At 36.2% G+C, this 21,021-nt stretch overlaps 1 protein-coding gene across 1 annotated transcript in view; it reads left to right on the top strand.

Moving 5' to 3' along the window:
• Positions 1-14,639, top strand: part of CACNA2D1 (calcium channel, voltage-dependent, alpha 2/delta subunit 1) — a 328,431-nt gene extending 313,792 nt beyond the window's left edge. Inside the window, exon 40 of the mRNA XM_014528178.1 lies at positions 10,531-14,639. Coding sequence (XP_014383664.1) covers positions 10,531-10,647 — 117 coding nt within the window. The 3' untranslated portion in view covers positions 10,648-14,639. The remainder of the gene's footprint in view (positions 1-10,530) is intronic.
• Positions 14,640-21,021: the final 6,382 nt, after the last annotated feature.

Consider the following 21,021-nt stretch of genomic DNA (forward strand, 5'->3'; position numbering starts at 1 on the left):
AATTTTAAAAAAAAAAAAAAAAAAAGCAGAAGAATAACATGAAAAAAACACCACTTAACTAAAACTTAGGAGACACTCCTGGTATAATGACAATTAAGCTTTAAGTTAGTATTTTGTGTTTATAACTAATCAATATATGTGCTACTTTACTGAGTACCTACTATTAAGTACTTACTCGTGAGATATTTGAGGTATGTATAAATTAAAAAATTGTTTTCAATTGAAATGTAATTAAGAACCCTGTTTTTAATCTGGTAACCCTACCTACAGGGAAAAGTATCTGAACAAAGAGAAGAACGAGTACAAAAGTCCCGAGATAGTAAACACCTTAACCTGTTGCAGAAACAGCCAGTGTTATCAGAGCAGAATGAGTGGTGAGGGCGAGGAGAGGAATACAGGAGGGTGAAGCTGGAAATACAGCCAAGTCCCAAACCATACAATGCTCTGTTGAGAAATTTTGCTCTAAGAGCGATAAGAAATTTCAAGAAAGGGAGTGAAATGATTTGATGTATGGTTTTGAGAAGACTGCTTTATGAGAAAAGATCATAAAAGAACAAGAGTAGAAGCCATAAGGCAGCCTTGCAGGAGTATAGGCAAGAAGTGATGGTGACTTAGAAATGAGAAGTAGTAGGTTTGGGGATATATTTTGAAGCTAGAAGACATGCTGATGGATTAGACTTGATAAAAAGGGAGGAAACACAGATGACTTGTTGTCTTTGACCTGATCCACTACTCCTAAATGTTTCATTTAGAAAAATAATGTTTTGGGGCAAGCTTGATATCTTTCTGAGCCCATATAAGAGTAGAGGTGGTAGAGATCAATGAATGTGGAGGTCAGAGGAGAATTTAGGGCGAAAGTTATAAAAATGTGAGTAATTGAGGTGCTGGTCCAAGGTGGTGACATAGTAAGCCCCAAGACACCTTTGACCTGATCCACTACTCCTAAATGTGTCATTTAGAAAAATAATGTTTGGGGGCAAGCTTGATATTTCTGAGCCCATATAAGAGTAGAGGTGGTAGAGATCAATGAATGTGGAGGTCAGAGGAGAATTTAGGGCGAAAGTTATAAAAATGTGAGTAATTGAGGTGCTGGTCCAAGGTGGTGACATAGTAAGCCCCAAGACACACCAAACCTACACCTATAAACCGAAATTCCTTCTGAAAGAAATCCGGCTGAGCGACCCCTATACTTTGGATGAACAAGAAAATAGCCACATTGAAATGGGTAGGAAATGCTGAGACATACTATCACCATAAACCTCACACCTGGCACATCAACCTAAAATCAGGAGGCAACTCACAACTCCCAGGTTCTTCCTGAAGACGGAAGGGTTTCGATTGAACATCTAGCACCTCAACTTTTAAGATTTCCACCTGACGATGGGCCCCCCAAACACCTAGCTCTCAAAGCCAGTAGGGGCTTGCATCCATGAGACCCACAGGACCATAGTAAACAAAGGAAAAGTTTTTAATGGGCCCATGAGGGCTCACTACGACCATCCTCCCAGGGCTCAGAGGAGAGCAGCCAGAAATGCCTTCTCCCAGTCTTTCCCTGCCAGAGGATATTTGCATTCTTTAAAAGCTCTTGCCTGAGAGTAAATCCTCTAATTTAGCACATATTTAGGAGCTGACTGTGGTCCTCCCTGAAAGGCTGGACACAGTAGGCGATGCCTCCATGCTCACCTCCGACCCACTCCAGGTCTCTGGTATCTCTTTGAGAAGATTTTTGAACATATCTGGCATCTTGGCGTATCAACCACCACTCTAAGAATGCACCCCTTTATCACTTGGCTCTGGTGCCCAGCACAGCTGGCATTCACAGGTAATATAGGACTGTAGCAAACAAACAGTTCTTAACCAGCTGTCCTCCCAGAGCTCAGTGTAGAGGGAGCTACCAGACATGCCCATCTCCAAGCCTTTCCTGAAAGGCTTGCATATTTTAAAAGATGCTTACTTTTGCTTCAGCCTCCAATCAGCCTGAATCTGGGTGTAATGGATTTCCCCCCCCCTCCCCCCGCCCCAGGACAATGTGCTCAACATCACTCACTATTCATCAGGGAAATACAAATCAAAACCACAATGAGATACCATCTCACACCTGTTGGAATGGCTTCATCAAGATGAGCAACAATAAGTGCAGACAAGGATGTGAGAAAAGGGAACCTTTGTACACTGTTGGATGGAATATAAATTGGTACAACTAGTATGGAAAACAATAGGGAGGTTTCTCAAATAATTAACACTGAAATATATTTTAGCTATGAGAAAGGAGGACATTCTGCCATTCTTAATAACATGGTTAGACCTGGAGCCTATTATGCTAAGTGAGATAAGTCAGACAGAAAAAGACAAGCACTTTGTATGATATCACTTATATGTGGAACCTTAAAAAAAACTTGTAAAAACAGAATAGATGGTAGCTATCAGAGTATGGATGGGGGGGTGAGGGTGAGGGAATAGAAAAGTTGCTCAAGGGTACAAACAGCAAGTAGTAAATAAGTCCTAGATATCTAATGCACAGTACAATGAATATACATAATAGCATTGTATTATAATCATCAAACTTACTAAGAGACTAGACCTTAATTATTACTACTACTAAAAAGAAAGGATCATTACATAACATGATAGACGTACTAATTATTGCTACAATGACAATCATATTACAGTATATTCATCCATCAAATTAACACATTGTACACCTTAAATTTATACAATGTTATATTTCAAATATCTCTCTATATAAAAGGCTGAGCTACCATCCTGTCCAATCAACCAGTCAACTGGCTGGTACATATGACACACACTGACCACCAGGGGGCAGGCGCTCAACGCAGGAGCTGCCAAGCTGTGGTGACTTGGCAGCAGCGGTTCTCAGGTGACACACCCTGGAACCAGAGAGGAGGGAGCCTGATTCCTTTCAATGTGCACGAATCCGAACACCGGGCCACTAGTATTTCAATAAAAAGAGACCCACACTAAGACCCATTATAATTAAATTATCAAAGTAGAAGACAAGGAGAGAATCTTAAAAGTAGTAAGAGAAAAACTGTTACATACAAGGGAACCCCTAAGACTATCTGACTGAAGGTAGTGGCACATAATAATCAAAGTGCTAAAGAACACACCTGCCAAACAAGAATACCTGGGAAAATTGTTCTTTAGAATTGAAGAAGAGAGAATTTTGAGATAAGCAGAAACGGAAGGACTTTATAGCCACTAGACATAAGAAATGTTAAAGACTCTTCTTTAAGTGCAGGTAAAACAGTGTTAATTAGTAACAGGAAATCATATGAAACTATACATGGTAAATGCATAGTTAAATTAAGATTAATATTATAATGGTGGTGGGTTAATAATCACATATATCTAATATGATTGTTAAAGAGTTCATCCTGGTGTATGAGACAGATTATGATTTGGCTTCCTAGCAGCGTGATTGTGGGCAAATGGCTTATTTTTTGAAACTTGCATTCTGTGTAAAATCTGGACACAATACCTACTTCATTGGGCATCCATGAGAAATAATTGAGATAATTTATATGATGAGTTGCAAAATTCTTTGCAAATTTGCTGCCAAAAAAGATCTTAGTCCAAAAATATGTAGTGAAATAACTATAATATAATTAATGATTACACAAGATAAAATATGTAAATTGTGATATCAATAACAAAATGTGTTGGAGGGTAAAATGTAGAGCAGTGGTTCTCAACCTTGGCTGCACATTAGAATCACCTGGGAATCTTTTTAAAATCCTGATTTCTGGACCTCCTGAAAAATCTTTTAAAAAGATGCCCAGGTGATTCTAATGTGCAGCCAAGGTTGAGAACCACTGATGTAGAGCTTTAGAATGCATTCAAACTTAAAAATGTTACCACCTTAAAAATACAGTGTTAAAAGATGTTTTATGTAAGCCTTTGGTAACCACAAATCAAAAACATACTGCATACCCAAAGATAAAGGGAAAGGGATTTAAACAGACCACTACAAAAACACATCAAATTGGAAAGGAAGAGAGTAAGAGAAGTAAAGGTAACAAAGGAAATTGAAAACAGCCAGAAAATGATTAACAAAATACCTATCAATAATTACTCTAAATGCAAATAAACTGAATTCTCCAATTTAAAGATATAAAGTGGCTGAATGGATTTTTTTTTAAAAGACACAATTATAAGCTGTGCACAAGAGACATACTTCAGTTTTAAAGACACACACAGATTTATTGTGAAGGAATGGAAACAGATATTCCATGCAAATGGAAACCAAAAGAAAGCTTGGGTAGCTTTTCTTAAACAAAATAGACTCAGACAAAAATTGTAATAAAAAGCCCTTGCCAGGTGTCCTGGTTTGAGCATTGTCCCATGTACCAAAAGGTTGGGGGTTTGATTCCCAGTTGGGGTGCATATAGTAGGCAAATGATTGATATTTCTCTCTTACATCAATGTCCCCCACCCTACTATTCCCCACCCCGGCTCTTTAAACATATCCTTGGGTGAAGATTAAAAAAAAATCTGTAATAAGAAACAAAGTCAATGATAAAGGAGTCATTTAAAAAGAGGATATAACCTTTATAAATATTTATGCATCAACATAAAGCACCTAAATATATCAAATAAATATTAACAGACAAAAAGGGAGAAATAGACAGCAATCTACATATATAAAAGCCTAAGCAATGTCCAACCATTAAACCGATTGCCTGTTAGCTATGATGTGCAATGACCACCAGGGGGCAGACACTCCAACCAGTAGAGGAGAGAGCACAATTCCTCGCGGAATCTGCCATGGGTTAGGTTGCTGCTGGGGCACTGTCAGCCACGAATCTGCTTCATCTGCACCCTGAACCCAGAGAGGTCCCTTGGCCTGGCCTGTAGGGATTGGGCCAAATCCGGCTCTCTGACATTCCCTGAGGGGTCCCAGATTGCAAGAGGGCACAGGCCAGGCTGAGGGACCCCACCGGTGCACAGATCCATGCACTGGGCCTCTAGTACAATAATATTAGGGGACATTAATTCCCTCCTTTCATCAGTGGATATAACATCTAGATAGAAAATCAATGAGGAAACTTTGGAGCTAAGTGACAAGTTAGAGCAGAAGAATATGAGACATTAACAACATTCCATCCCAAAGCAGCAGAATAGACATTCTTCTAAACTGCATGGGGATCATTCTCTACAATAGTACATATTTTATGCCATAAGAGACGACTTAATAAATGTAAGATGATTATCATTATCAAGAAGAAATTATATCAAGCATCCTTTTGACAACAAGTGTATGACAATAGAAATCAATTACATGGAGGAAACTGGAAAATTTATAAATGTGTAGAGATTAAGCAACATGCTCTTAAACAATCATCATTCAAAGAAGAAATCAAAAGAGAAATGGAAGTAAAACATACCAAAACTATGGGAAGTAGTAAAGTACTTCTAAAGGGAAAGTTTATGGTGATAAATACCTATAGTAACAATTTTAAAAATCTCAAATAACCTAAATCTATACCTCTAGGATGTAAAAAAACAAAAACAAACAAACAACAACAACAAACTAATCAAAACAACAAACAAACTAATGGTATTAGAAGTCAGGGAATAACAAAGATCATAGCAGAAATAAATAAATTAGAGACTAAAAGGACAATAGAAAACATAAATGAAACAAAAGATAATTAAAATAGACAAACCTTTAGCTGGCCTTCTCAAGACAAAAAGAGGACTCATAAAATTAGAAATGAAAAAGATGTTAAAATTGATATCAAAGAAGTACAAAGGATCAAAGAAATTACTATGAATAATTATAAGCCAACAAATTTGGACAACAGAAGAAATGGATAAATTTCTAGAAACAAACATCCTCTCAAGGCTGAATCATGAATAAATATAAAATTTAAGCAAACCAATGACTAATAAGTCAATTGAATCACTTATCAAAAACCTCCCAACAAACAGAAGTCCAGGACGAGATGGTTTCACTGGTGAATCCTACCAAACACTTAAAAAAAGAATAAATAGCAATTCTTCTCAAATCTTTTAAAATGTTAAAGAGGAGGGAACACCTCTCAACTCATTTTACAAGGCCAGGCTTGACATGATACCAAACCAGACAAGGAGACTACCAAAAAGAAAAATAAGGCCAATATTCTTGATGAACATAGATGTAAACATCCTCAACAAATTAAATGAAACAATACATTAAAAGGATCATATACCATGATTATATGAGATTTATTCCAGCGATGTGTCTGCAAATAAATCAATATACTACATTGACAAACTGAATGATAAAAAATCATGTGATAATTTCAACAAATGCACAAAAAGCATTTACCAAATTTAACATGCTTTTTTTTTTTTGCTGCAGATTTAAAAGCATTGAAATAATTTTTCATATTGGGAATATTGACAGGGTCAAGTGACATGATGGCTTTGGGTTATAAAAAAACAGTAACACATGAACAAGGGAGGAGAACACCGTTCCTTATTCTTAGTGTCAGCTAGGTGGCATGTTATGGCAGTGAAAACTTCGTGAAGTACCACAGTGTTGTGGAGAAAATCAGAGGCAACGAGAATGTGTCCAGTTGAAGATGTCAACTTGGCATTCTGGCGAAGCCAGTGCAGTCCCTGCCGGGTGTAGCGAACTGGATCTTCATGATGCTTGCATTAGAGATGAGAGGACCCTTTACTTTATCCAGTTCAGCAAAGAATTCTATTTGTTCTTTGGAAAGCTCCTCAGCTTGGTTCCACATTTCTGTTTGGTAAAACTCTAAACAAAGATAGCATCGAAGGTACATCCCTCAACATAATAATAGTCATACATGACAAGTCCACAACTAATAACATATTCAATGGTAAAAAGCTGAAAGCTTTTCCTCTAAGATCAGGAATAAGACAGGGATGCCTATTCTCACCACTGTTATTCAAGATAGTACTGGAAGTTCTAGACAGAGCAGTTCAGCGATAAAAAGAAATAAAAGGCATCCAACTTGGAAAGAAAGAAGTAAAACCGCCTTTATTTGCATAAGACATGGTCTTATATTTAGAAAGCCCTAAAACTCACTACAAAACTGATAGAACTTATAAATTTAATAAAAGTGCAAGATACAAAGTCAATATACAAAAATCAGTTGCATTTCTAAACACTAATATTGAACTATCAGAGAAATTAAGAAACTAATTCCATTTACAATTGCACCAAAATGAATAAAATACCCAGGAATAAATTTAACCATGAAGGTGAAAGACCTGTATACTGAAAAAAACAATACTACAATATGTACAACATAAACCACAAAAATCTCAAATAGCCAAAGCAATCTTAAGACAGAATAAAAGTGAAGGCATCACACTTCATGATTTCAAACTGTATTACACAACTATAGTAATCAAAACTGGACCACTATCGTATACTATGCACAAATCAACTCAAATAAGCAAATGGGACTTAAAAGATACTGTACTGCAAAGAAAACAAATATATATATCCTCAATCTACTGGATGGGAGGGAATATTTACAAGTCATATATCTGATAAGGGGCAAGTACCCAAAATATAGAAAGAACTCATAAAACTCAGTATCAAAAAATAAATAATACAATTTAAAAACGGGCAGAGGATCTGAATGCCAGGGGTCTTGATCCGGCATCAAGAAGGGTTCAGAAATCTGGAGAAGGGGCTGTGCATAAATTAAATAAGAGTCCAGAGACGAAACATAATTTTGAAAGGCATTTGGGGGTCAGAGGAGCCTAGCTAAAGAAACTAAGATCTCCTTGTCTCAGGAGGACCCCTTGCTATCTATCAACACAAACTGTCCTAAGGCAAGGTGGAGATATACACTTCAAAGGGTAGGGTTGGGTACAGAATCCATTGTCAGATTGGAAGAATTTGCCTCTGGCTGTTCAGGTGTTTGGCCAGTAGGAGGCAGTAACATGTAGATTGAGATGCCCTGAGCTGTCTGGCAGCAAGCAATCATCCCTTTTCAGGTTTGGGGAAAGGCCCTTGCCACTCCAGATGATTCAGCCCTTGCCTGGCATGCTGGAATTGGCTTCCGGCATCTGAATAAATATTTTCAAAGAAGACATACAGGTAGCCACCAGGCATATGAAAAGAGGCTCAACATCACTAATTAGGAGTGACATGCAAATCAAAACCACAGTGAAAATCAACTCATACCTATTAGAATGGCTATTGTAAAAAAGACAAGAGAAAATAAATGATGGCAAGGATGTGGAGACAATTTACATTTTGGGGAATGTAAATTGGTGCAGCCACTGTGGAAAACAGTATGGAGGTTCCTTAAAGTTTTTAAAAATAGAGCTACAGTATTATCCATAAATTCTACTTCTGGGTATTTATCCAAAGAAAATGAAAACACTAACTGGAAAAGATATATACACTCCTGTATTCAGTGCATCATTATTTATAGTAGCCAAGATATGGAAACAACCTAAAAGTTTATATAAATACTAGAATTTCATTCAGCCATTAAAAAAATCAAATCTTGTCATTTGCAAAAACAAAAACAAAAACATGGATGGACCTTGAGGCATTATGCTAAGTGAAATAGACCAAGCAGAGAAAGACAAATACTATATATATGGAATCTTTAAAAAAAAATAAAATAAATTTCAAACTCATAAACAAAATTGCTGCCCAGTGCTGAGTGAATGGGGAGAGCATGGTATCACTTACTATATATATGGAATCTTTAAAAAAAAAAATCAATAAATAAATTCCAAACTCAAACAAAATTGCTGCCCAGTGCTGAGTGAATGGGGAGAGGTTGATAAAAGTGTAAGGCCTGAGGAGCCAATAAAACATGGTGACTATAATTGATGACAATGTTGGTTACACTGTAAAACTGAAATTTGCTAAGGGAGTAGATATTAATATTCTCACCAAAGGAAAATAAATTAGTATGTGAGGTGATGGATGTGTTAATTATCTTGGTAGGGGCAATCCTTTCATAATCAAGTCACCACAATGTATACTTTAAATATCTTGCCATTTTATTTGTCAATTATAATTCAATAAAGCTGATTTTTTTTGGAAAAACAACAATGTTGTTTTCATATTAAAAACAATAAAAATATGAGTAATTAACAAATGGGTGAAATTTAAAGCTACAGGGCTGGATTAGAACACTTAGGAAGAAAGTATAAATAAAGAAGAAAATACGAGTGAGAAATAACCCCTGGAATAATCTAACATGGAGAGATCCTGATTAGAACAAGCTGAAAAGAGTAAGAAGAACCACAAACAAGTGTGGAGGAAAGATGCATGAGAAAATATTTCAAGGAGAGAATATTTATTGTATTTTGTCAAATGCTCCTGAAAAGTCAAATAGGATGAGGACTGAGAACTGATCATTTTTTAACTGTCTCTTTAGATTTAGGGCCTATCTTTTAAAAATGAAATTTCCCTTAATAGATTCTTTTTCCTCAAAAATTCTGTTAGACAAAAGAGTTCTGCCTCACAATACAATTCAAGAAAGAAATTTTACTTATTTATTGGGTAGCAATCACTGTATTAAACCCTAGTGAGCAAAGGGTCAATGTTCTATTCTCTAAGAGCTCAGAGTCTTTGTATAAATATTCTGAATAGAATATTTCCTTAGTTAATTACTTTTGTACTCACATACTCACATAACATTTTTGTTAGTGGAAGATGAACCTTGGATTAGTAAATTCTTAAATGATGTTTAGAAAAATAATTAGATATGAGGGTTTTCTATTAAATTCAACATATTAAAAGGAATGAAAGGATATAGAAAATGTTACAGAATACAGAACTTTGGAATAAAAGATAAATAATAATTTTGCATTTGTAGGGAACGTAATGAACCACAACTAGACATTGGGTAATCCAAATGAGTATATGCATTACCTACACTCATGGTTTTCTAAACAAAACTTGATAGCTTAGCCCCTTGTTTAAGATATATATTTCAGAGAGTCCTTTCATTTATGGTTCAAATACGTTCTTCTTCTTTTTATTTTAATTCTTGATGGAGGTCCAGATGCTACATGTGCCGTATGGTATGTTCACCTTTGAAACTGGATGTAAGGGAAGATAGAAGTTCACTTCTCAAATTTATTTATTTTACCAGTCCCAAAATTTGCCTAATTGTGCATAATCACTAAAAACATAATTCGTGGCCATTGTAAAACATGCTGTTAAATTTTATTTTTATTTCTTGTATTTATAAATATATGGGAACACTTAATCCTATGAAAGTTTGTTGTTTTTTAATTTAGAAATTGGTACATAACTCAAAATAGCATTGACTATTAAAATATTTTCTTTCATTATCATCAGAATCTACAATAAAATTATAACGCATTCTAAATGGTACTAGGGAAATGTCTTTATCCTAAATCACGGAACAATAAAATCTAGGAGAATGTAATTTATTTGGACTAAGAGAAATTTTATAAGGTGAGTTCAGAAGTGGACTAAACCCGGGTGCTCTGAAAGATGTCTTACTAAATATTTTTCAGGATTTTTCTTTTTCCTGTTCTTTCCAACAGGAGGATTATACAGACTGCGGTGGTGCCTCTGGATTAAATGCCTCCCTGTGGTCCATCATTGGAATCCAGTTTGTACTTCTTTGGCTTTTATCTGGCATCAGACACTGCCAGTTATGACCTTCCAAAACCAAATCTGCATAATTAAACTCCAGACCCTGCCTAAACATGAGTCCTCAACTGCATTAACCTAGGGTCAACCTCGGATCAGCAGAACATTAGCTGGGCCCATAACATGGCATAAGTCTAAGGCGCAGACTCATAACGCACCCACTGGCTGCATGTCAGGGTGCCAGATCCTGAAACTTGTCTGAATGTTGCATCATCCATGTATAACATCAAAGCAAAATTCTGTGCGTGCTTTTCTGGAAAATTTGAAAGTTTGTTGTTGCATTGTTGGTGATTACTTGTAAAAGGGCTCCCCACACAACTGTTTATGACTCATACAAATTGTCTTGATTTTGACCTGGAATTTGACTTGCTGCAATCCTTGTTCTTTTACCAAGAAAACCTCTAGGGGGGAAAAAAAGTCTTGGTTTTTTTTTTGCCTTTACTTATTCTTCTGTTGACCATTATTTCCTGCTTTGAGTAGTTATTATTGAAATATGTATATATAGAGAGAATTAACATTGATGTAATCTGTTGAAATAGAAATAATGGCTAATTTTCTATAAAAAAAATTTGCCATGAATAAAATGCCTTATGAAGAATGGCTTCTCTGCCAAAAATATAACACAGATGATGACTAAGTTTTGGTGGGGTAATAAATTGATTGTTTGAAAATAATAACTAAGAAATTATTATACTAAAGGTGCTTGAGGGTAAAATTTGAATATGCGACGTATTTCCTCATAAATGTAAGCCCTTACTAATTGCTTCCGTGTACTGGTCCTTTGTTCACAGTAGAGTTATGTAGTGCTAGCCAGATATTTCAAAATGCTCTAAGAGAAGCTTGTTGGGGGGATGGGAAGATGTTTTTTCTTGTGATAAATGAACTTTGGTTACCAAGGGTATTTTGCATGATGCTGCTGCTATTTTAACTTTCAGTTTGTTTTTCTCTTAACTGTATAGTCCATTGAACAGTTAACCGAGTGACATTATTGTTATGTAAGAATCTGAACCTTGCAGTGTAATGCACCTAAGTCATCTTTAAAAACGTTGTTAAACTACTCTGAATATACTGTGCAATGTAAATGCTGAATGACTGGGTTAGATAAATGGTGAAATGGGAATTAACGGATTTTATACAGATTCGTGCTTTTGCCTGAAAGCCTATGTACAGATATTTTAAGTACATAAATCAGATTTGACACATTTATTTTTTGAAAGTACATATATGTTCTCAATGAAGATTCATCCTAGGTTTCCTCTTTGTTCGTTTGAATAGTGGCACCTACAATCCAAAAATTTCTGCTGCTCTTGCTGCTGCTTTGTCCCTCCATTTTCAATGGTCTGATCACTTGACCAAAATTTCCATGCAGATTGATGAGGGTTTTACAAAAATCTGAACAAATAGGAAACCTTGAATCTATATGTTATGCATATGAATACTTGATGATGAATAATCAAAATTGTTTTATACAGCCTCATTGGTGAAAATCGTTAGCATAGTAAATCAAATATTTCATTATAGATGAATATGGAAGCCGAATATTACTTATACTTTAAAATTTATTTTCAAGAGTAAACAGTATTTGAAGAAAGGGTGAAAACTGAATGTGTAACTCTAGTTGTAGTGAGTAATTCTGCTGAAGGTTGGAAGTATACAGATATTTTTTATGGTAAAATGCATTTGTTCTTTTTTGAACATGCCAAATATTGGTGTGTGTATATGCTGGGAATTTTCTTATATATCCTTTTAAAGTCAGAATCTTATTAAGATTATCCAGCATGCTTTAATATGCTCCACATAGCAAAGATATAACAAATTCTTTAGCATAGCTTAAAGGGTATATTTGTTTTGTCTTTAGCTTTGCATACATCTGTAATCCCCTCCTATCGCCAATATACCCTAGGTACTATTTGTGTACATTTCCTTATTTAAAATATTTTTTTATTTAAAAATGGGGGGATTGGGAAAAGGATTCACTTTGCCAACTATTGTTCTAAGAGTTAACATCAGTTACCATTTCTAATGCATTGTGATTTTGTAGTCTCATTTGTAACTGGTATTGACATTTTAGAAAACACCAAAGTGATTTAAAAACAAAAAGTGGAATTTCTCACTCTAGAAATGTTTAAATCATGTTGTTTGTTAATTAAATATTTAAAACTTATTGTTAACTTTTGCTAGACTATTTTAAATCAAGAAAGTGTTGGGAGGGGATATCAAAATATAAAATTGTTAGTTTGTGTATATAAGCAACACATTAAACAATGGAATTGCTTCCAGCATACAACAGACTACCTTAAAATTATCTTTAAAATCTATTAAATATATTTTCATGACTAATGTCACTGAAATAGTATGTATTCATTGACTACATTATTGTATTAATGACAGTTAAATGTGGCATCTCTTGGCAGGATCCTATTTGATTTCATTTGCCATCAAAATATATTTAATGCATGAGTCTTGCTATGATCCTTTATTTTCTGCTATACAATATACTAATATATTATGACAGCCACATACATGATTATAAATTGGGTAAGAATGTGCTCTGACTAAAAATTGTTCTGAGTCCTAATACTTGTCTTCATGCCTTTTGCATACTTACTTTTCTGTAAGACAGTAACACTCATCCCATCAAATTTTTATCTTTAATTTCAGATTTTTCTCTGAGTTCTAATTGTTGTCAAAAACTTAAATTTTAACCTATTATATATATTGAGTTTCAAAGACTGAACAGTACAAGAAATCAAGAAAAAAAGCTTTTAAACTCTTCATTTGTGCAATACTCATACAGCTTTAATGAAGTTTGTCATTAAAACGAATTCAAATAACTCTTGCATTGGTGTTGAGTAACAGGAATAAATTTTGCATTAATGGTTTTCTTCATTTGAACAACCAGCATTACTGCCAAACACCAATCGTGGTCCATATTTGTAACAGGTTTTTAATATGACATAGTTAGCAAGTTTGATTGAAGAGATTTTGAGGTCCTGGACCTGTAAGATTTTAGTATGATCTTTTTTCATGTTTCTAATGCGTGAAGCATTATTGCTTAACTTGGAAAACAAAAATATAAAAACGGAACAGTGTTGCTGCCATTTGTAAGTTTTCTTGTAATATTCCTTTTATTAACTTTAAAACGGGCCTTACTGGATTCAAATAGGCAGTATCCCTTTTAAGTGACCTTTCTGACCCAAGTGTTACTTGCTTATTTGATGCTCTCTTGTATTTTCCATCTCATTTAAATCTTTCTCTCCACCAAAGCTGAAATGCTATGTCTTAATTTAAAACTCTAAACTATTCCATTGATCATGTTAGTGGACATTAAAATGTCCAGAGATACAGAGTTTGATTCAGTGAAACAAATGTAGTGACTTTGTTTTTTAAAAAAGTGTAGAATAGAATGATGATTTCACTTCCCCCAATTTCAAATACTTTATTGTTATCGGAATGTTGTTTTCCTCAAAGCAGAATGTTAATATTGCTAATAATCCATGTGCATTGATGTAAAGAGCAAATCAATATAACTCATGTATCAAGTGTTGGAAAAAATCCAGAATTTCAAAAACTTAGACAACCCTTACCAATAGTTTCATGTACTTTGTTTATATAGCTCACATAATTCACTCAGAGAAATTCCTCTGAGACTAATGGGATACTGTCTTGTATAGATGCCAATTGAGTTTACAGTGTGACCTGACAAAGCTATCGTTTTTGTTGTGCTGTATGATTGTTGGATCATGCTTTTTAGGATGTTTTTATTAAAATGCTCAGTATGCATCCATGCAAAAGGCCAAGTGGCTTTGTGAACAAAAGATCTTTTCTCCCATTTATTATGTTCTCTTGACACTTTTGTGGAAATTAAGTAGCCTGATAAAAACATTTTGTAAAAATTTGTATAATACTGTTATAAAAATATTTATAATCCCAGAAAATGTTGTGTTAAATCTTGTGCAAAAACAGTATATTCAGAATAAAAGTTTATCATTTAAAGTCACAACAGTTTGAATTATTTAATTACTTAAAATCCTGTTGAAAAAGACTGGTTTCTATCATAAATATATTTTAAGAAAGCCACCTTCCTGTGGAGATAATTCTAGATTTTGGAAGCAAAAGCTGAGATTGCAAAGTACTTCTACAATTACAAACCTCAACTCATGAATAAACAAATGTACTTGCAACTCCTTCCCTTAACTCTGACCCTTCACACGTGCACTTTTGCCATCAAGGCATTTAGAAACTTATTAAATCAGACTTCCTATTTCTATAGTAAAAAAGCCCACAAAAATTCTAGGCAAAAATGTTTCCATGTTTATTTAAATACCTTCGGAAAACAGTTTGAAGGAAAATTGTTAAAATATCTGAACAATGCATACCTTTTATTACATCTGATTAATCTATACATATAAAAGCCTAAGCAACCAAATGACCAGTCGACTGGTCGCTATGATACACACTGACCACCAGGGAGCATCTGCTCAATGCAGGAACTGCCCCCTGGTGGTCAGTACCCTCCCACAGCGGGAGACCACTCAGTTGACCAACAGGTGCCAGACACAGTATTCATGACTGGTGAGCGCCACTGCTGAGGCATGAGCCTCTCCCGATCGGGACTGACTGGGCACGAGCCCACTGGCAGGTGCAGCGGGGCCAGGATGAGTGGGAGCAGCAGGTGGCATTGGACCGCTCAGCTGACCAACGGGCCAGACACAGGGCTCATGACTGCTGAGGCATGAGCCTCTCCCGATCGGGACTGTCTGGGCACGAGCCCCCTGGCAGGTACAGCGGGGCCGGGATGAGTGGGAGCAGCAGGTGGCATTGGACTGCCAGTTTTGGCCCAATCCCCGCAGGCCACGCCGAGGTACCTCACCGGTGCATGAATCCGCGCACCAGGCCTCTAGTATTTAAAACTTCTGCTAGCTATTTTATGCCAGCTAAGACAATGAAGTTTATAAAGAGTTTAAACGCACACACACACACATTAGATTCCTTTTACATTGATACCAGCTTACCACCTGCCACCCTGTGCTCATTTAATAATAAAGTAAGAAGCCTGATATTGCGTGGAACCCAATATAATGTCAGCCACTTTTCTTTCTGGGGACTTCCATGAGAGAGCAAAAAAGACCTACATGTGAAAGGAATGTGGTATGTAGGTATCAAAGTTGGTGATTACTAGAAAATTTGACTCTTAGTTTCTGATCAAGGCATTTTAATAGGAAAATCCCTACCTCAAAGTGTAAGGTAGATACCATTTGTTTTTTGAACATCTGGCTCCATTCTGTACCAATGTATCTCCTTAATCAATCCTCTCCCCTCATTTCCTCTATCAATCATCTTGGTGCCACCCCCCCCCCACCCGCCGCCTCTTCCCTGGGGACCTCGTTTCATCAGTTCTTCCTTAAGCATATCCAGTCCTCCCTTTCTGCAGGCTCACTTCCCTCTGCCTGCAAACACATTCAGGACACCTCTTTTTAAAACAGCAAAATCAAACATCAACCGCTGCCCGTTAGCCCTATTAATTACTGTTATACACCTAGAATTAAAATACTCCTTTCTATATCTACAGACATATTTTGGTAGTCTCTTTGCAACATACTCAACTAGGCCTTAGAATTTTAGGTTGGAAAGTCATATTGTTATCTCTGACCTTTAGTTTGGACTACCACTGAAAAAGTTTAGTGGCTGGTATAAGGTACTAAGAAAGTCAACATCTTGGGCATCTCTTGATTCTCAAATTATTTGTTTCTTAAAGTGGAGCTATTCATAGAGCACCTCTACAATTTTCCACAAATTGGTATACAATCAACAATACCATTTATTTAATATTTTCTATTTAAATTGACTAACTTTTTTAAAAAATATATTTAAGAGAGAAATTCAACATAACTCAACCAAAGAACTTATATGCATATTTGCATAACCCAAGGACACAGATAACAGTGGGGTAAAGGCCTAGAGAAGGGATGGAGTGGGGAGGTGGTGAGGTCAATGGGAAAAAAAAAGGGACATCTATAAAACTTTAAACAATAGGGATAAATTTTAAAAAGTAAAAAAAAAAAAAAATGACATTATTGCCATAATTTAAAAACCAATATAATTTGCCATAATTAGTAGGAATGTCACATTAAAATAGTTTTTTGTATCCTAATGAAAGCAATAAAACCACTCAGCATATGCCAGTGTCAAATGTGCTAGATTTAACATAACTTCTTCAACATATTTACTGTAATGATAGATTAGGCAGTTTTTGTATGTCTGCCACTAATGTTTTAAATGTAGACCTGGACTCAAACATCTTACTAAATTGTAATTATTAATATCTTAAAATTGATTTATCAAAATGCATACTCAATTTTTTTTCAAAATGTTGTTTTCTTAGGTGCACCCATTTTTTATTAAAAAAAAAAAAAGCTTTACTGTAATCACAATAGTCTTGAGTACCTCAGGACTCTAATATGCCTTTAAAGGCTACTTATAACACTTCCACTGATATAAGGACCATGTATAATGAAGCTAGGTTGGAGTAAGATTGCCAATTTCCTGTACTGGGAAGGACTGCTCTTTTCCAGATATTCTTTTTCTTTAATTGTTTAGTTTAAGAAAAACTGATCTTTCCTTTGTGAAATTATGGGATAGCTGATAATAGCTATTTTTAAACATTTTTTATTGTTTTCAGAGAGGAAGAGAAAGAGAGATAGAAACATCAATGATGAGAGAGAATCGTTGATCAGCTGCCTCCTGCACACCCCTACTAGGGATCGAGCCCACAACCTGGGCATGTGCCCTGACCAGGAATTGAACAATCACCTCCTTGTTCATGGGTCGAGGCTCAACCACTGAGCCACACTACCCGGGTTAATAACTATTTTAAACTGCAAAATTGTTAACAAACATGTCAGTTATCATTACTGGTGCTTCAACCCTCCTTTTATCAATTTCAAAATCATACAGATATGTAAAGTTCCTAAATGTTGTAACACTGCTCTAGTCCTCATTATGAAGGCAGTGTAGCCAATTAGTAACTGCAATCTATTGCTTAGATTCGGACCTGACTTTACCACTTAATAGTTTGGGAACCATGTGCAACTTACCTCTGTCTAAAAGCCTTAGTTTCCTCATCCATAAAACAGAATAAAAGTAACTCCATTATAGGGTTGACATGATGACTAATGTAAAGCACTGAGCATACTAGTAGGTCCCAGCACTGAGGAAGCACACAACACTACCATCCATCAGTATTATGAATTATTATCACAATAATTTCCCTGGTCATCACAGTCATTTTGGGCTGGAGCTTTTAAGTCCCTAATGTTGCACCATTTGTCACTTAATGCAGAGAATATCTCTTTTTAAAATCTATGAAAATGTGGTGTATTTTTTCAAAAAGACAGTGTGGACTTTGGAATTAAAACAAACAAACCTGGTTTCATCTGTAGCTTTGATTTTTACTTAATAGATTTACTTAATATTGCAGCGTAGCAGTACCTTTAACTGTAAGTTGTCACAGCAACATTTCCCTGGCAATATTTGGAACAAATCCTAATAATATGGCACTGGCAGAAAATAGGGACTTAATAAATATAGCCAACATTTAGGAAAATAAGTACCCAATCTCCTAATAGCCATAGTCCTGGTATTGCCAGAATATCAAAAATGCTTCTAGTAGACAAATGTTTGGTAGATTTTTTATTAATATTTCCATCTCAGTTGAACAAATGGTTAAGTTGTCACATGTCCTAGAGGGGTTTTATTCTCTAATTTAGCATTCATTCCACCTAGTACTACCTCGTGTCAAATTGAGAAAACCTAATGGAACATGCCAATCTGCATATCCCAGATTACTTCATCTGTAACTCAAGAATCTACTTCTAAATTTTAAAAATTACTTTAGAATTCTGGAATTCAGATAACATTATAAAAGGGATCTAGTCATAAGGGTTGGATCGGAATTAAGAATCGGAGTTCTGAGATTAGCAAAACTGAACCAAGCAAAAGTTATAGAAAAACTAGCAAATCAGACGGATCATTTTTAAAGTATAAATATTTTTTAAAACTGCAAAAATAGGATTCAGGATCAAGTTTTATTTAATGTTTAATACTGAGCCATTAAGCTACCGATAGGGGACTTTTATATTTCCCTAAATTCTGGGGTCAGCAGAGCCTCACAGAAGACATCAGGGGGCTGTCAATTGATAGGAAGGAAGCAAGACAAACCATCTAGCCACTAGCTATGATGGGAGGTGAAATGAGTAGAAAAGAACAACAACGTTTGATTTTCAGAAGTCAGAATTCCAAGTGTCAACAGGGCTACACTTCTTCCAAAAGCTCTAGGAGAAAATCCTTCCTCGCTTCTTTGAGCTTCTGCTGGCTCCAGGAATTCCCTAGTTTGCAACAGCATCACTCATCTCTGCCTCTGTCTTTTCCTTCTCTATCTCTCTTAAAAGGACTTAGGGCTGGGAAGACCCTTTATCCAAGTAAGTTTACATTCACAGGTTTCAAGGTTTCGGACTCAGCCCTATCGTTTTGGGAGACATAATTCAATCAGCTACACATAATGCATTTGGCACTGTTGCACGTGTGTGAAGACTGCTTATTAGGCTTATGATGAGTTCACCAATTTCCATCCCCAGCCTTGATTTTTCCACTTTTTCTAGATTTGTATATCCAATTTGATATGTTAGAGGGCCAGTGTGTTCCACCGGAGTGTTTAATAGGTGTAGGAGAGGTTATGGTGCAACACCCAGATACCTATGTTCAAGACTGAGGCACTTATTCTCCCATTTTCCAGGAGGGTTGACTGGGGCTCACAGCTAAGTCCCTTCCAGAAATCACCCTAGGGTGAAGGAAGCTGCTTTGTGCCTCCAAGGGGATAGATGGGGAGGTTACAAAAACTCGGAGCACTTGCCTTAACTCAGTCCATCACTGAGGGGTCATCCAGAGCTTTCCACAAAATGGCTAAGAACTCTGTTACAACTGTCTGACACAACGCTCTTTCTCTGCACAATCCTGCTCCCTTCCTGTTCTCATAGGTATTACCCCTAAGAACACTTTGTGATAAACCACTTATATACATGTCTCCATTTTGGAGTCTGCTTCCCATAGAACCCAACTCTGTAGTTGTGTAGGAAAACAACGTATTACAATGTACCCTCTACCACCTCAAGTTCCCTCCCTTCCACCAAAATGGTTCCATCCCCCATCCCAGCACAGTCAATGGCAGTATCATCCACAGAGCTCTCAAGCCAAAAACCGAGGAATCACTATAATTTATGATCTTTTCTCTTACCAAGATCCTATTTGAGCAAGGCCAAGCAATTTTACTTCTAAATTATATTGAATATCTATATACTTTTTTTACATTTTCATCACCAGACCTCCTAATGTGACCCTCATCTCTCCCCTGAACTATTTCCGAGTTAGTAGTATTTTTATTCTGAGTGATGTACTTAACCTTTATTAGCCTCCAGAAAATGAAGAGAACAACAGTCTCGATGCCAAATTCAGTTTCAGCTGCCTGCTGCTTCAAAAGCCAATACTCAAGAGCCAAGTGCTTAGTGTCAGGAAAAATGGTTTATTCGAGAGCTGGCAGCCTGAGAATATGCGAGACTCTTGTCTTAACATCTCACTGCAGGCAGTTGTTCTTATTAGGAGGGGAATTTAGTTGGAAAAACTATATTGATGTTGAAGCTTCCCTTTGCCTGAACAAAGAGACCATGGGGAGAGGGTTTGAAAAGTCCTCTGTGTAACAGACCAGTACAGTCCATTCTGATAAGGACCTCGAAACTGGTCAAGCAATGATCTGGTGTGCACCACCCTGTTTTTCGTCATCCTGGTTTTACACCATCCTGGTTTTATGGTTGAAGTTAGGAAATCTCCTGGAGCTAGAATGCCTGAAGGCCAGAATTTGTGTCTTTGAAGTTAATTCCTAGAATTCTTATACAAACATGCTGTTTATCTACGAGCTACATATTAGAATCAGCATTTACAGAAACAATGTCCAAGGAATGGTGGGGTTGCTTACAATACCAACATAGTACTAGGACCAATATTATAGAATTGTTGTGATCAAATAGGTTAATAAATGTAGAAGAGTTAATAATACTTGGTTTGCCCTAACCGGTTTGGCTCAGTGGATAGAGCGTCGGCCTGCGGACTGAAGGGTCCCAGGTTCGATTCTGGTCAAGGGCATGTACCTTGGTTGCGGGCACATCCCCAGTAGGAGGTGTGCAGGAGGCAGCTGATCGATGTTTCTCATCGATGTTTCTAAGTCTCTATCCCTCTCCCTCTCTGTAAAAAATCAATAAAATATATTTTAAAAAAATAAAATAATACTTGGTTTATAGTAAGTGCTATAGTGTCGGTCATTATAAAGATCC

This window comes from Myotis brandtii, unplaced genomic scaffold (assembly GCF_000412655.1).
Source record: "Myotis brandtii unplaced genomic scaffold, ASM41265v1 scaffold621, whole genome shotgun sequence".
NCBI lineage: Eukaryota > Metazoa > Chordata > Mammalia > Chiroptera > Vespertilionidae > Myotis > Myotis brandtii.